Source organism: Hypomesus nipponensis, chromosome 19 (assembly GCF_054491055.1).
Source record: "Hypomesus nipponensis isolate SF chromosome 19, ASM5449105v1, whole genome shotgun sequence".
NCBI lineage: Eukaryota > Metazoa > Chordata > Actinopteri > Osmeriformes > Osmeridae > Hypomesus > Hypomesus nipponensis.
In genome coordinates, this window is record NC_140379.1 from 7208893 (window position 1) to 7225000 (window position 16108).

Below are 16108 nucleotides of genomic sequence, written 5' to 3' on the forward strand. Positions count from 1 at the left end.
GCAAGGTCCTTGAACTATATTGTAGACAATGTCAACCACTCAAACTTGCAAAACCATTTATAACATTCCATTACTGTACAAAATGCGAACTTTGTTCCTTGGTGAGACAGCATACAGTTCACATGAAAGCAACACAAGCTATTATAGCCCACCGTAGTCAGTCGAAGACATAAGGCCCCACAGCAACAGTTTTCAGAGGCACACAGCGGCAAGAACGAGAGCATTCAGTGAGTAGACAGTTCTGCTTACACACAAGATAATAGACAGTCAGTATTGGGGGTTTGGGGAAAAAAAAAATGAAACATGTGATTTACACCTTGAGTTGATCCCAGCTCTGGTCAGTACAGCTTGTTATTCCCCAGCAAATGTGGACAGGCAGCATAAGACATTCATACAGGCCTACTCAGAAAACACTAGCCTTGACACACTGGTCAGCTAGTTATAATCAAGTGAATTTTAAATACTGTGTTTCTTACATTTATACCAAAGTTAAAATATTGTATTTCCTTCTGGTACGCCCATGTGTTACAGCACTGGTTGAACAACCAGGCAGAACATAGCAACATTCTATTCAGCTTTTATCTCATTCATTCAACAGAGAATGGCAAGTAAACTCAGTTGGCTGAAACAGTATTTGGCTTCAATATAGTACATATACATTTGTGCATCACAGGCAACAGCCAAACTGGGATAGAAGAAATATTGTGAGACCTTTCACTAAACAAAAGTATTAAGTTATATTTTAGAAAACAGATCAGCTGGAAGGAATATTTACATCTGCGTCCCTTTTCATGCATTTCATTATCACCACCAGGATACAAATCCAACCAGTTTCAGACAAAAGGGGGCCGACAAACTCATGTCAAGTTCAGTGCTTGAACACAGTCTGTCTTTCATCCCTCAAAAGGGACAAGAGTGGCAGGGAGTTCTTGCCCTCTCAATCCAATCCTCTCTTCAGTCATATGCGACACTGCAACCCTGATGATGGTCTAGGAAAGCTGAATGCGCCAGGGCCATGTTTCTGAGACCCTCTGCGTAGAGAGAAGGGAGAGGGGCCTGTGGGTCCTGTGCTCCTCTCCCCTCCCAACAGCAGCCCAGCCGGAGCCTCCAGGGCCAGTGGTCACTGAGGCTGGCCTCAGCTCAGGCCCAGGCCCTGCTGCTTGCTCATGTCCGTGCAAACAAAGAAGGTCCTCAGCTCGCCCTTCCCCTTGACATTGATGAGGCCTCGGCATTCGCAGGAGTAGCCCAGCTTCTTCAGCACCTCTGACGTCTCCTCTGTAACCTGTTTGGGGAGGGGTGATCAGATGTGGATCATTTAAAATATTGATCAGAGCTTGATTGATCTTGCCTGGCATAGGGGGACCAATTGTCTCGTAAAAAAAAAAAAAAAAAAAAAAGACACTCTCTTCGGGCGCTCTGAAACTTTTTCAAAACTATTTTCAAAACTTTGTAGAAAATATTTGTAAAACCTTTAGAAACTTTTTTTCCAAAACATTTGTAAAACCTTCATAAACTTTTTTATTCCAGCCACACCAAGAAGTGTTAGCCCCACCATGAAACAAGCAAGAAATTGTGTTTTCTATTGTGTATGCATTCACATTGAAATTCAGACATTGATTTGAGCCCCACGACTGTATGGATTACTTGAATAGTGTTGCATTAACCTCGACCCATGTCACAATGTCTAAATGCAAAAACACAATAATTGACATTTTGGGACAGGTCAATTTCAGGATGGTACTGGGACAGTGAGGAAAAACGTTTGTTGCGAGCCCTGAGTGACGCAAACACAAAGTAGAAAAGGACACAACAGGCCTCATTGTTTTTGCAGTACCTGGATCTTGCCCAGTTCTCCAGTACTCTCCATCCTACTGGCCACGTTGACAGTGTTGCCCCAAATGTCATACTGTGGTTTCCTGGCTCCAATCACCCCAGCTATAACAGGCCCATGGTTGATCCCTGTGAAGTAGCACACAACATAACAAAGAGCTTAAAGACAAGATTTATCTATTTAATTATGTTTTTAGTTAGCAGGCAAAATGTACAGATTTATGCCTTCACTTCCAGCATATGTCAAGGGACTATCATCAGTCTGGCAAGGGAGGCCAAAGCCAGAGCCGTCTGTAAATGTAACTTGTTGGAGCCTCAGATTTTTAATAAAAGCGTCTTTCCGCAAAGGAATTCAGTTCAATTATGTGCTGTACCAATTGTTTTGACGAGAGAACCATTTCTTTGAAAGCTGTTTATGTTGCATTTCATGCCAACCTTTCCCCAGTGTTTATGTTATTCTTTTTATCATAACGTGTGCTTTTATCTCCCAAGTATTTTAAATGTTTCCACTAAGCTTAGGGGATCTGCTCAGAGTAAGCTGTCTGGGAACTTGGCTGGATTGGAAGACGCTGCGAGTGTTATAGTGCCCAGACAATGCAACAGACAATGCAATATATTGAGGGAAGGGTCTTGTAAGTGAATAGCGGATGCATGAGGTAAAGTATAACCCATGACACATTGAGAACTGGAACAGGATATAGAGCAGACAGCACCACACCAGGCTTGGAAACAGACTCCCCAAGCTCACTCACCCACACGGAGACGAAAGCTGTTGAAGGAGTGCCTGTTGATGCCATCCAGTTTGCCAATGAGGGCGATGGCAAACTCCACCATGTTTCCAATCTGGGCCTGCTGCCTGTCTCTGTCCTGAAACCACACAGGGATGAAGAATCCACTTTGTTGTATCAGCAGGTCATAGCACTTGAGCATCTTGCCAATTGGGTATTCTCACATTTACAAGTTATATAAACAGCTTTTGTTTGGTTCAATTCCCTTCAAGTATTTAGTTTGAGATCCGTCTTAGTTCATTGTATTAATGGCGGTAACATCATAATCAATTGCTTAATCCTACCTGGTTGTTCTCCTGTCCTGGTGTGCCACTGAGACCGGCAGCAGCCATGTATGTGCTGCCTATAGTCTTGATCTTCTCCACTCCACTGAACTTGGGCTTAGAGAGCAGCTGGATGTGGAAATGAGGATGGGATGAGAAGAAGGGGTTTGTTTTTTAATTCCCGAATATGACCACAAATCGGGTGGCAGAAGTTCAGCAGCAGCCTGTGGCCTCACCTCATCAAAGTCGGCGATGATCTCGTTGAGCAGTCGCAGGCACTCCAGGCCCTCTTTGTTGATGTCACACTCTGTATAGAACTCTTTGAAGTCGGGCACCGAGGCGAACATCACACACACACAGTCATAGGATTTGTAGTACAGGTCCTGATGAACAGAACCGGAGAAGAGGTGATAAAGACTGATGCCAAGAAGCATTACATCGTAACGAAGAGTTTTGAACAGATAAATGGGACGTTTAGGGTACACAGGGAGACATGTTTCTATGAAAAGGGCAGTGAAGATGAGTGGTTCTATGAGAGAGTGTCGGGTCATGTCCCCAGGGTCAATGTAAGGCTAGGCAAACACCTGTCAGCTCTGCTATAGTCACCTGTTTGACCTCCAGTACTCCCAGGATTAAAAATAGGGCAATACTATTTCTTCAGTTCTCATTTCTATTCTACAGTACACCAAAATATGATATGGTTGCAGGTCTTTCCAGTATTTGATTTGATGTTGCAGTTCCAACACCAACCCAAACAACGATGGACTGGCGTTCTACTCTCTGCAATAAGAGAACTCGTAAGACAGAATGAGACTTTCCCAGGCACCCACACAAAAATAAATCTTTCAAGATAAAGAACAAAAAAAAATATATAAAACATCAGGAGTTGTAACAATTTACCTTGAACCTCTTTTTCACACCAAGTGGTGTGAATGCGCAAGGTTTCAAGGGTGATTTAGACCCAACAGATATATATTTCTGAAAAAACTTGGCATTGGCAACACTCTTATCAGGGATTTGTCAAATGTATTGATATGATGTCTGTTTTTTGTCCATTTTCAGTGGCTGAAGGTGTAGTGGCAGAGTAGAAGCTTCCTCCACAGCGCGGACACTTAATGATAACCAGCATATCACAAATCACAATGATGATACATTGTATCTAAATCCTATCTACCCAGAGGACACAAAATTCCTTAAACATAAAGTCCTTGAACTCATTTGTCAAACGAGGACCTTATGCGTCCTGTGGTGTGAGGTGTGAGTTCGACCTTTGATCCCAGAGGGAGGACAACAAGAAGAAACAGTACAGCTTTAGCAGTGACCGTCCACTGGGTCAATCTAATCTAGACACCACCTCCATGGATCACTACTGTAGGCCAGTGGAGATAGGACCCTGGTGTAAGAGACAATGGAGAGGAGAGGATGGAAGGACAATATATTGAAGAGGAGAGTGAAAAGGAGGAGAGTATTTAGGAGAAAGGGGGAGAATGTGGAGGAGAGGACGAGGGGAGGATGTGTTGGGCTCATCCATCCATCCTGGACCCCTACCTTGTACTTCTCAGTAAGTAAAGTGTTTGTGAGGAATCCCACCTCGTTCTTTTTATTCTCCCCGACAAACAGGGCGGCCACGTGGGCGGGCAGCACGTTCTCCAGGAGCAGCCGGTTCAGGTTCTCCCGGGTCTCGATCTCGTCCTGCTCTGTACGGTTCTTGTTCTTCAGTAGGAAGTCTTGTCTGAAGCAGGACTCGTTCTGTGAAGCGGTAAGGGAGGAGGGGGGGGGGGGGTTAGTGGGTGGCCGAAGTGAATATAGGGATGGAATTTTAAAAAAAGGAATGGAGAAGCAAAAAGATTCTTTCTTACCTGCTGTGAGATGAGGAACATGGTGACCAGGAACAGAGTGATGTACATGCAGCTCATCACCCTGGGGTCCTTTACGAGGCCCAGTCTCTTCAGTATGAAATCTCCAGAGCTGCAATACAGAGGTCAGGGGTCACCAGGAGTAACGTCACAACCCTCCTCCGAAGCAAACATCCTTCCTTCCTCCCCGTCCTAAGTTCCTAGCTCATGTGGCATGCTTGAATCGGTCCCCTCGAAACCACAACATTCGACAAAATTGAGTTGAGCGGCGCGTGTCCCACCTGCTGCAGGTCAAGTTGTCGTTGAGCTGAGCATACAGGATTTGCTCGTAGGAACTGAACAGATCACTCCTGGAGCTGAGGATGAGGATGTAGTAGGCAGTGGAAGCCACTGTGAGGAAGAACACCTTGAGCTCGAAGCTGACCCTCAGGAAGACCCCACAAGCTATGAGTGCCAGGATACAGCTGTACACAGAGTACTGTATGCGAGTCAGAGAGAGGTGGAGGAGAGAGCAAGGAGAAGAGAGGGAGTGAGATCCGAATGGAGTGAAAGAGAAGAGAAGGAAATGCAGAGACAGAAAGGATTAGATGGATGACAGCCTCAAAGATTGGAGCTCTCAATCCTTCAACTGTTCTGCCCGTCATTTAGAGCATTTAGAGCCGGCACCGCCACTCACGGGCAGGTAGAAGAGGTCGACGCGCTGGTCGTGCAGGTGCGAGTCATTGGAGCGGGTCATATCCAGAAAGTCACAGACAGACTGCACAGGTTCTGTCTGGATGAAGCACTGCAGGGGGGGAGAGTGGACATGATTGAAAGTGGCTCGTGTATGGGTCAGAGAATGTGAAGCACTTGGCTATGACGTAGCTAAAGATGGAGCCACTCGTGATGCTTTGGTCTTCTGGGTTAGATAGAAACGCCACAGAGAGCTGAGACTATGAGCTCGCACTATGGAACCAGGTGATGTGACGTAACCAGGAAGTCTGTTACCAGGTTGAAGACGGCGAGGATGACGATGACTGCAGTGGTAATGGTGGCCAGGGGGAGGCGCACACATGGCTTCTTCACCACCGCTTCTGACACGGCAGACAGCCAGTGGCAGGTAGACAGCTTCTCTGGAAACAACCGCTGAAAAGGAGAAGAAGAGAGGGGAATTGAGATGAGGTTGAGCGAAAGATAGAAGGGGGGGGGGGGGGGTGAGGGAGTGAAAGAGAGAGAGAGAGGTTGGAAGGAATGGATGGAGAGCGGGAAGCAGGAGGAGAGAAGGGAAGTCGTTTGTGTTATCAAGATGAGCATGTGACACGGATAAGGTCATCCATCTATAGACTCATCATGTGTGATTGATGCAGCACTAAACGTTCCGGCTATTTCTAGAAGGGCAGAATGTGTGACAGGATGCACAGGCAACCGGTCTTCCCAGACTGGCTCTGAGATGCTATGAACCAGGTGTCATGGTCCAATAGAGGTTGACTGTGTTCGCTAATAAAAGAACCAGTCAATGACATTGTCACAGTTGTTATCACAAGCACTAATAAAGTACTATGAAAAATCACTCATAGTAACACTCCCACTACTCCCTCAATAAAAAAAAAAAAAACATGGATCACACCACACAAACATAACCAATGCCACCCACTGAGTAATCTTAGAGTGCGAATACAATGACAATCGGGGGGGTCAACTTCTTCTCCAGGGCGTAAAGTAATATTTACGATTACAGGTAAGAATGATATCTAAATGTATCCACATCCCCAACCTGTTGGTTTGACATCTTTTGGGGGGGTCCAAGTCTTAATTAGGGGGGGTCAACCCCCCCTAATCCCTAAGCCCCCCCATAATTTGAACTCTGAAGACCATGAATAGAGGTGTGGCTGTGTTGTGAGGTTAGTCTAAGCCTCATACTGACCTGTAGATGACCTGCAAAACAGATGCCCAGGGTCAACAGGAGGACACAGGCCAGCACTCCAAAAGAAATGCCCAGCCTTCTGGGACTAAAAGAGGATGAAACACTTGTGGTTACTGTCTGTATCTGTTACTTTGAAGAGCAAATATGCATTATTTTAAACACCAAAAAGGAAAAACGATTCAAATGGCAGGTGAAAATCAATTGGGGGAAATGCCATTGGGACATTGTGTGTCGAAGCATATCACAACTCACTCTTTAGTCACAAACATCTGAACCATGAAGATGCAGAAAAAAATGAAGCCGGCACAGCTGATATAGTGCTTGAACATAGGCAGGTCTATGGCGCGGTACTGTAAAGAGGAGAAGACATTTATAACCTCTTAAGTTTCGTTTTTCACGCCAAGAAGGAAGTTGTGTGTGTGTAGGCGAGATGTCAGAGTACAGTGTGCTCTGAACTGTGTACTGTGTTGCTGAGCTATATAGAGGGAAAAAAACGTTGATCTTGCTATCCATATGAAAGATTGGCCTTGAGAGACACTGACCTGTTTCTCCAGCTCTTTCTTTGGGAACCACAAAGCTAGGCTGCTGATCTCCTCAGACTTCACCCACTGCCTGTAGACAGACAGACAGACGTAAATGCTAAGGGGGGGAAACAAATTGCACATTCTAGCTGTGAACATCTACTCTCAATTCGTCAGAAATGAAAGACAACATTCTAGTATTGTCTGTTCAGAGAGACTCACTTGTTGCTGAGCTCGTCGATGGTCGTGGTCATCTCATTGTGAAGCTCCTCGTCAAACTTGCTCTTCTGAGATTTGTTCCTGGGTATGGGCAGAACGTAGTAAGGGAGAGTAGGACAGATGGACCGAAAGACCAATACACAAACGTCCAACGATAAGGGGGAAGGAGACAGGGTCATGCAGGTTATTCTATTCCAGTTAGCGACGAGAGGAGGCAACTGGTTTCAGGCCATTCCAGTGAATTAGTGGAAAGACAGGTTGGGTGTGTGCCAGTGAGAGCGGTCTACTGCGTGTGGCGGAGGCAGGATGTCGTGTGTTAGCTGAACTCTGGGGACAACAGGGGAGTCTCCCAGCAGTACCCCCTGCTTTGTGCCCCATGGCCCATCAGGAAGGAAACGTGCGCGCACCCACACACATACACACACACACACACACTTCTCCCAGTGTTTACAACAGCGCATACCTTTAGTGGGGAAAGAAAAGACAGTTTAAAAAGCACTTAGTGAGGAGTGGTATCAGCCAGGATTATGGGAAACTTGTGGAGACCTTGTGTCGCCCTGTTACCCAGGAGAAGAGCAGGATGCAGCTCTTCACATTGCGGAGGTGGGAGGGAGAGAATGGGGGGGGGGGGGGGGGTAGAAGTGGCCTGGAGGTTAGTGGGGGAACAGCAAGTCTCTCCTTGTGTGGGAGGAGAGCTTGCGAGCCAGGCTGTACAGCCCACACTCACTTATGGGTGCTGGGGGGAGCGGGCAAGGAGAAGGGCTCCTCTACAGACTCGTCAAAGCTGTCGGAGAACAGCAACAGTGAGAGACACATTGATAATGGTGACACAGAGAGACAGAGAGAGAGACAGAGAGAGAGAGAGTGTGAGAGTGAAAGAGGAGTGTGGCCGAATGAGAGAACACACTTCTACAGACCACATCACAGGCAGAATGCAGGGGCTGGAGCTCTTACCCATCCACTTACAGGATCTGCATTCACTAACCACACGCCAGACTAAAAGTCTTATAGGGCAATTTAGCTGCTGTGCTCGCATAAAGCAGCTTTGCTTTTTGACTCTCGTGGAAAAAAGCAACTTCTAAGCCCTTGCGCCAGAAGAAAAAGACCATATAAAAACATGTTTGTGCTTTTTGCATGTTGGTGTAGCGTTATGTGGCTTGGTGTAATCACGATGATTTAATATTGCCATGAGGTCATTTCTGTCCAGCTGTAAAAAAAAAAAAATATTGGATCCAGCTTGATACAAATCCCTGAACATACTCAGAGTAAGCGGTGTAAACATACAGTATGAGTATTCAGAAGAAGTTTGTGACATAACAGTAGTAGCGTGAGGCCAGTACAGACCACATGTTTACTTTTGAACACATGAGGCCCCCGCTTGTAACAGCGCAAACACTTCTCACCTCTCAGGGATCTTAGAACAAGGGGCTGAGCGCAGGGGGATGTCCTAAAGAGAGAGACAAAACGTGGGAAAGAGAGTGACCTCGTTTACACTTGGCATGGAGATAGACATGCATGTACACAAATCAGTCGACATTTGAAGGGTATCGTTCCGTATGGTACCTTGCAGCGGGCCTTGCCGTTGACCATGGCGTCAGTGGTGTAACTCTCGCGGCTCTGCAGGTGAGCGAAGGGCTTCACGGCCCCCCAGGACTCCAGGTAGCGTGTCATGCGCACCGACGCTCGCATCTTTAGACCATCATTTACCCTGGGCTTAGGGACGCTGCGGCTGTTGAGGGGCTGGTCCTTAGACTGACACACACACACACACACACACACACACACACACACACACACACACACACACACACACACACACACACACACACACACACACACACACACACACACACACACACACACACACACACACACACACACACACACACACACACACACACACACACACACACACAAGGATGAGCGGCCTTACATTCAAGAACCGTTAAAGGATGTGAAGGTAGCCCAGAACGGGTATCTCACTCGTGGGTCTATGACCAGGTATGTCTGGATGTTGAGTTCCTTCAGGTAGTTGTCCCTCAGCTGCCCGTCGCCTTCCTCCACCTCATAAGCCTTGTTCAGGTGCTTGAGGGTGGCTTTTGTGATGTGGACACGCCTGACCAGTGAAGAGAGGAGTTACTACAAGATGATCCATTATGAAAAATGGTGTGTTAATAGGTAATATGGCCTTAGTAACTCATTTTGGCAACATATTCTTAATAAACATCTAATAAATTTTCCTTATTAGCTATTAACTGATGTTTATTACAAGCACCTGGATCTAAAGCGTTACCATACGTTTTCATGAATGTATGTTGTGCGTTTTTACATGCACAGTACATATATGCAGATATCATACACAAGTATGAGTATACAGGAAATCATGTAAACTGCTTTTCTAATTCAAATATGAACTTACCCAGGTAAGCCTCCAGATTCCATGTGATTGGCCAGGGTGACATCATGTGACCATACGTCAAACTGCCATTTCCGAAGACCAATCACGCCACAAAGCACGTTGCCGGAATGTACGCCCACTCTCATGTTGATGTCCACACCTGTGGCCTCGCGCACCTGTCTGAATAGGCAGGATCAGAAAAGATGTCAGCGCTGTGGGTCTCTCCCCTGGGTTCTGTGATCCTTTCTTATTGCTTTGATTTGACATTACAGACATCTGGCAGGGGTGCTCCAGTATTAATGTTTTCTTCTCAGATGAAGCTCTTTGTTTTGGCTGGGCAGAGAAAAGCAGAAATAACCCCCCCCCCTTCTCCTTTTCTCTCCTCACTTGCCCTCCCACAAACACTTCATACCCCATTGCATTCCTCTGGACTACACACGCACACAAACACACTCACAAGCACTATTCTGTCAGACAGCCTACTTCATCACCTTATCCTACTGGATTGTTCATGCCTAAGATTCCAGCCCAACAAAGTCAACACTGCACTACAGCCTCCTTGGAAGCACTCCATGTATACCAACACTGCGGGGGACAATAACGGTTAAACGTTGTCTGGAACTGAAAGAGGTTAACCACATCTGATAGTTCAGTCTTTTCTCCTACTAAGACCCAGTGTTCAACACCCCTGACGTACTTGATGGCCTCGCACATATCCAACCCCATCTTGACGCAGTTCTTAGCATGGTTGGGCAGAGAGACAGGGAGGCCAGACACACAGTAGTAGCAGTCTCCCAGAATCTTGATTCTCATGCACTCGTTCTCCTGTGAAGAAGAAAACATACCGCCTTTAAAAAAAAAAGAGGCTTTTTTGTAGATATAGCAAAATGTTCAAATGTGGCTTAATATGTAATCAAGAATTGTCTTGAGAGCAAGTGCATAGCTCTGCTTACAACATTTAAACCATAGCTGGGAGGTCAGTATTAACTGAACATATGCACCAAATATATAAATGATTGACTCACCTTGGCAATCTGGTCAAACTTCCCAAACAGTTCATTGAGCATAACGACTAGTTCCTTGGGAGAGCAGTCGCTGGCCAATCGGGTGAAGCCCACGATGTCTGCATACAGGATACTAAAAAAAGACAAAAAACATCATGAGTTCAACACCAGCAGAGAGGGCACACAGAGAAAGAAGGATTCTACTGGCCGTGACTCAAAAAAAAGGTCAAACCTCTCAGATGGCGCCATCATGAGACCCAAGTATCAGTAGTCTATCATCAGTGGGTTCTGACAACCACTCAACTGGTAAATCTCTCTGATGTTGCCCCAACTAGGAACACCATTGTCAGATAAGAGTCTGACTGAGGGCGTTGAAATGAACTGGTAGTAATTGATTAAAGCTGGCTGGACAGTGCCAGGAGGGAGGGTATTTAGGGAGTGCTTTGACCCTTACTAACAAGGGAATATGTTGTGATAGGAGTTTGGCCTGACTCTCTACTCAGAGCACCTGACCTGTTTTATATCCAGTATGTCTAATCACCGGCTCGCTGTCGGGACTCAGTTCTGCAAGATCCATCTTGCTGGCTGAGAGAATGGCTGGGAGGCCGGCTGTTTGGGAAGCTGGCTGCAGACCAGCACAGCACAAGTAGCTGGCTTGAAAGCTAGCATCAGTCAGACCGGGCCACACCCAGATGGCCCACATGAGCCAGTGGCAGCACCACATGACTAACAGCCAGGTGCCTCTCCCTGGGCTAATGATCTAGTGTGTTCGTCCAGGCGAATTACAGGGCTCACACGGGGATTCCATTGGGCGTATCCTTCAGCACTGCTTTGCGATGGATTTAGGAGAGGATAAGACTTAGCACATTAATCTGTCCTAATGACAATTGTCATCCATTCTCGACAGGTCATTTAAGAGCACATTGTTTTGTTTGGGGAGGGGTTGAATAAAAAATAGCTACAAACATAAAGACAAGACTTGGGTCTGGACAAGGGTTCATTTGGTTCACAAATCACAGTTGAGGTAAGCAGACACTGTCCCATCTGCATGCATGTGATTACTATAAGCTCTCTTTTTAAGAAGTTGTCTCTAAGCAATGCCAACATCAGCACTCAGCATCAGCACTTTCTAGATGAATGAAAGCCCATAAAACAAAAAGAAGCTTTATCTGGGTCACTGCAGCAAACACATCTCATTTAGAATCTCCAGTCTCAGTTCACTCAGGGGTGAGGGGTAAACGTGTATATGTGTGAGTGGTTCTGTCATCGGTGCGTGGCTGACGGTGCAGCAGGGTGGGTTTGTTTTGAATGAATGCCTAAATATAACACATTTTCCATGAGGACCGGGCACCATGAGTGTAAATGTATAAATAGACATTCCATTGGATGCAATTGGGAAATGAAATTAATTGTGTTTGTGGACCTCAGTACTCTTAACTATTCACACACTACAAACATGCCACAGCAGAAAGGGGAAAGGAAAGTATGAGAGGGAGTAACGTTTAGCAAATACATAAAAGAGGAATGAATGGAAAGGAATGAAAGAAAGGTAGGCAAAAAAGAGGTTCAAATAATAGAGAAAAAATAAGGGTTGGCTGACTTTTTCCATGGAGAGAAGTGTATTTTCTTGATGGCATACTGTGGCCAGTTTTTACAGTGTGTAGCCATGCTATGAGGCCATGCAGTTGTTAGGGGGGGGGCGGTATCTGGAACTCAGAAAGAGTCTCTGCTGTACCTCACGTTCTCGTGCCTCTTGACATAGAGGCTGTGGAAGTTGTTGTCTTTTACGAGTCGCTGCTGCGCCTCCTTGTCTTTACATTCCTGCAGACGCTCCATGATGGCCAACTTCATCTTCATAGATATGTAGACCGGCAGCACCGACTGCAGCAGGTTCTCCTGTGTACGCACACACACACACACACACACACACACACACACACACACACACACACACACACACACACACACACACACACACACACACACACACACACACACACACACACACGTCAACGCCACACACTCTGGCACACCAAACATTATGAAGCCATAAAAGAAAGCCCAGTCTGGTTATCAACCAGCTGTCACAGTGTCCACCTCATCTGCTAACTGGACTAACAAGGACCCCCATTCACCCAGCTTACTGTTATAAGCTTCATGATCAGTGAGAGGGAACATCACATATGAGGCTTATGAACCCATCCCTGTCAGCAGGCTATCAAGAACATAAGGCGATGATGTCTCTTGGAATCACTACACAGTCATCCTTGTTCTCTCCATCATGGCGTGAGTCTAATGAGAAAGGCGTCTGACCCTCTTCTAACTCTCTCTTCTCAGCTTTTTGATTTTTGTTTCCCCAGTACTTCAGCAGGAGTTATATAAATACCTCCTTTTGCCAGTCAAACCAGCAGTGACTAGATATAATCTAGTTTGTTTTACCACCTCCAGGTTCAAAAGACCGCTCACCGTGAAGCTTTGGAAACTTTCTTTTATCCAAAGTGGCCTTGGTGAAGTCAGAACTGTAATTGATCAGGCAGATCTTATCCGGACCCAACAACAGCACCCTAGTTCTCGACAAAACTGTTAGTATGTGTGTGTGTGTGTGTGTGTGTGTGTGTGTGTGTGTGTGTCAGTACAAGCCGTTTTCAACCCTACCATCCCCTTTCTGTGACTGTACTCTTTGGCTAACTGTGTACTGTTCCTTTTTGTCAGGCTCAATTCAAATACAACAGAATGTCAAATGTTAACGATTATATCATTCCCTTCTGACGTGCTAGGCAACAGGGCAGCCTCCCTTTCAATGTGATTTCCTGTCCTTAGCGACAGTCATAACAAATGAAAAAATGATTGCAAAGGCCATTTCAAGCAGAGGTCTCAGTAGACATTACTTTACAACTCAATATCGTTTATCCTCACAATTATTCCAATCAAATTTAATTTGGTTTGGATTTGTCTGTTAATGAAAAATAAAGTCAGCTGGCAAGGTCCAAGGCCATTGGGTTTAAATAAAGTCCAAATGGAACCAGGTTGAAAGCATGCCTATTTAATAACCAAAATAAATTCCCACCATTTAATCATTTTATTAAGATGGTATTCTATCTTCTTTAGTAGTTTTTTTTTTTTTCGACACTCAACTGTGGAGATAAAAAATAATCTGAATATGGCTTTAGTGCCCAGTATTTAGAGTGTGGAAGACCTTCAGAGTTACTTATATAAAAACATGTAGCTATTGCTAAGGTCGACCGGTATGTACTGGACTGAATCAGAATGCAGATTTCGGTGCCACTTATATGCCTGAGCTGTCGAAATATTTGCCCTCTGGTGCTCCGAAACGGACCGAAACACCTCTTAAATTATAGCTTACTGCATTCATGTGGTGTCGGAATGATCGTAAAAATACCCCAAACTATACCCAACCCTCAGCTGTAGCCAGCCCGCCAACACTAGTCAAGTCTCAGCTGGATGAGGAGCTGTTGAGATGTGGTGCTCCTGACCTGCTGTCTCTTCTCGATCTCCAGCTTCATGCGGATCCCCAGGCAGCGCAGGGTGTCCTGGAAGGTCTGCCTCAGGGTTCTCTCCATCAGGACCTTGTGGAAAGCCCCCACCACGCTACCACACAGGAACACCACCGCGTTGGATAGGAGCTGGAAGCAACGGAAAAATCAGACACTGCACAGTTAAAAGGACCTCCTATAATAGCATAGTCGACCATACCTCATTAAATGGCTCTGCTAAACTCTCCTCTCAAAGTACATTTAAACATCTCCTCTCATAGATATGGTAAACACACACACACACACACACACACACATGAGTACTGTGAGGTGCCATCCTACCTGGCTGGCTAGGTGAGGGGGGATGTGTGTGGTGAAGACGGTGAGCCGCAAGGTCAGGACCAGGATGTGGGCCAGCGAGGTGATGATGCTGAGAAGAACAGCGTTGGACATGGGGAAAGGCAGCATGGTGTAGACCGTGAAGATGATGAAGAGGAAGAACGGAACCTGGGGGGGAGGGACGGAGAGACAGACACACAGAGAGAGACACAGAGATAATCTGTGAGATTGGGCATAGAACTCCACAGACTGCAGGAGTGTCAGTCCTGTTCCCCAACATAGCGTTTCCTTCATTGAGTCAAAGCTTTTGTGTTGTGTGTGTTTGTGTTTACTGACGTGTTTGAATATGAGATCAAACCTTTTAAAAGCACACTAAGGTGCACAAAGGCTTCAGTATGCATTAAGAGTGACACTAAACCTTCTGTTTTTTTTATGCTATTAGTTATCAACATTGTGTGTAAGGACAACCACAGGCAAACACACTTCCCATCAGGATGGAGGAGGACAGTACCTGGTCCCAGGGCTGGATGAGGGGTCCGCTGAAGATGAAGGTGAAGCCCATGGTGAGGTGTGTGACCCAGACCACCATGCCCAGCAGGCGCCTCCATCGCTGGGTCAGCGTCTCGGTGCACACCAGCACGAAGACGGCCAGGAACACGCACAGGCCGCAGCTCACCACGCTCACGAACGCAAAGTGCTCCTCCGCACTCTGCAAACGCAAAGCCGCCGCCGCGCGGACGCGGGACACATGCTACATGAACAGAAACGATCACCCTCGCTAAAGGAGGACGCAAACCTTATTGACTGTGTGTGTGTCTGTGTGCGTGTGTGTGTGTGAGGTGTATGGCACACAGGAGACAGACGCAACACTCAGATAAATACAGGAGACTGACTTCCGAGTGTCAGTCTCTTTGCTGTGTGTTTGTGTATGAAAGGGATCCTGCAGTGTCAGAGTCTATTCATGCTTATATCAGGCTCATTCCACATCTGGCTTTGCGTCACGTCCTGATGCTGGAGGCAGCATCTTCCTGATTGAGTTAGGTGGCTGGGTGGCCGAGTTATAGATTGGGGGGAGGGTGCCTTTGTGTGCTTGTCTTGTGTGTAGAGTGAGAGAAAGAAAACGAGATTGGAGAGAGAGGGAGAGGTGGAGAGAGAGGGAAATATCGAGTATGTAAAGGTCCCTACTCGAGGAAGGCCATCGCTGCATTGTATATTGAGCATGTTGGTTGCCATGGTAGCAAGTCTGAAGGCCTGTACTCTGGCACAGAGCTAGCCCGCAGCCCAGCCCACTAATAACAGCCAATGGGCTATGTCCTTACCGAACCTTGTGTATGGACAGAACAGTGTAATTATTCTATATGTTTATTTAGTGAACCCTTTTGGAAACTGTAATATCCTACTGTGAGGGCTAAACCTATAGGAGCTAAACCTACACACACACACACACACACACACACACACACACACACACACACACACACACACACACAGAA

The 16108-nt window shown here is 46.2% G+C and overlaps 1 protein-coding gene across 4 annotated transcripts in view; it reads right to left on the reverse strand.

Annotated features, from left to right (window-relative positions):
• Positions 1-39: 39 nt before the first annotated feature.
• adcy7 (adenylate cyclase 7) overlaps positions 40-16108 on the reverse strand; it is a 36538-nt gene continuing 20469 nt past the window's right edge. For 2 of the 4 annotated variants that reach the window (XM_084681606.1, XM_084681607.1), the window contains exons 3-27: positions 15127-15324; positions 14619-14783; positions 14277-14426; positions 12518-12678; positions 10804-10915; positions 10476-10603; positions 9800-9958; positions 9364-9496; positions 8944-9132; positions 8784-8827; positions 8108-8164; positions 7384-7461; positions 7183-7252; positions 6893-6990; positions 6641-6725; positions 5725-5862; positions 5414-5521; positions 5019-5215; positions 4741-4849; positions 4430-4630; positions 3118-3264; positions 2903-3010; positions 2583-2697; positions 1835-1959; positions 40-1282 (exon numbers count right to left, since the gene is read on the reverse strand). In XM_084681606.1, the coding sequence (XP_084537732.1) occupies positions 1136-1282; positions 1835-1959; positions 2583-2697; positions 2903-3010; positions 3118-3264; positions 4430-4630; positions 4741-4849; positions 5019-5215; positions 5414-5521; positions 5725-5862; positions 6641-6725; positions 6893-6990; positions 7183-7252; positions 7384-7461; positions 8108-8164; positions 8784-8827; positions 8944-9132; positions 9364-9496; positions 9800-9958; positions 10476-10603; positions 10804-10915; positions 12518-12678; positions 14277-14426; positions 14619-14783; positions 15127-15324 (3222 nt within the window). In that variant the 3' untranslated portion in view covers positions 40-1135. The remainder of the gene's footprint in view (positions 1283-1834; positions 1960-2582; positions 2698-2902; positions 3011-3117; positions 3265-4429; positions 4631-4740; positions 4850-5018; positions 5216-5413; positions 5522-5724; positions 5863-6640; positions 6726-6892; positions 6991-7182; positions 7253-7383; positions 7462-8107; positions 8165-8783; positions 8828-8943; positions 9133-9363; positions 9497-9799; positions 9959-10475; positions 10604-10803; positions 10916-12517; positions 12679-14276; positions 14427-14618; positions 14784-15126; positions 15325-16108) is intronic. The other 2 variants (XM_084681608.1, XM_084681609.1) reach the window with 2 other exon arrangements.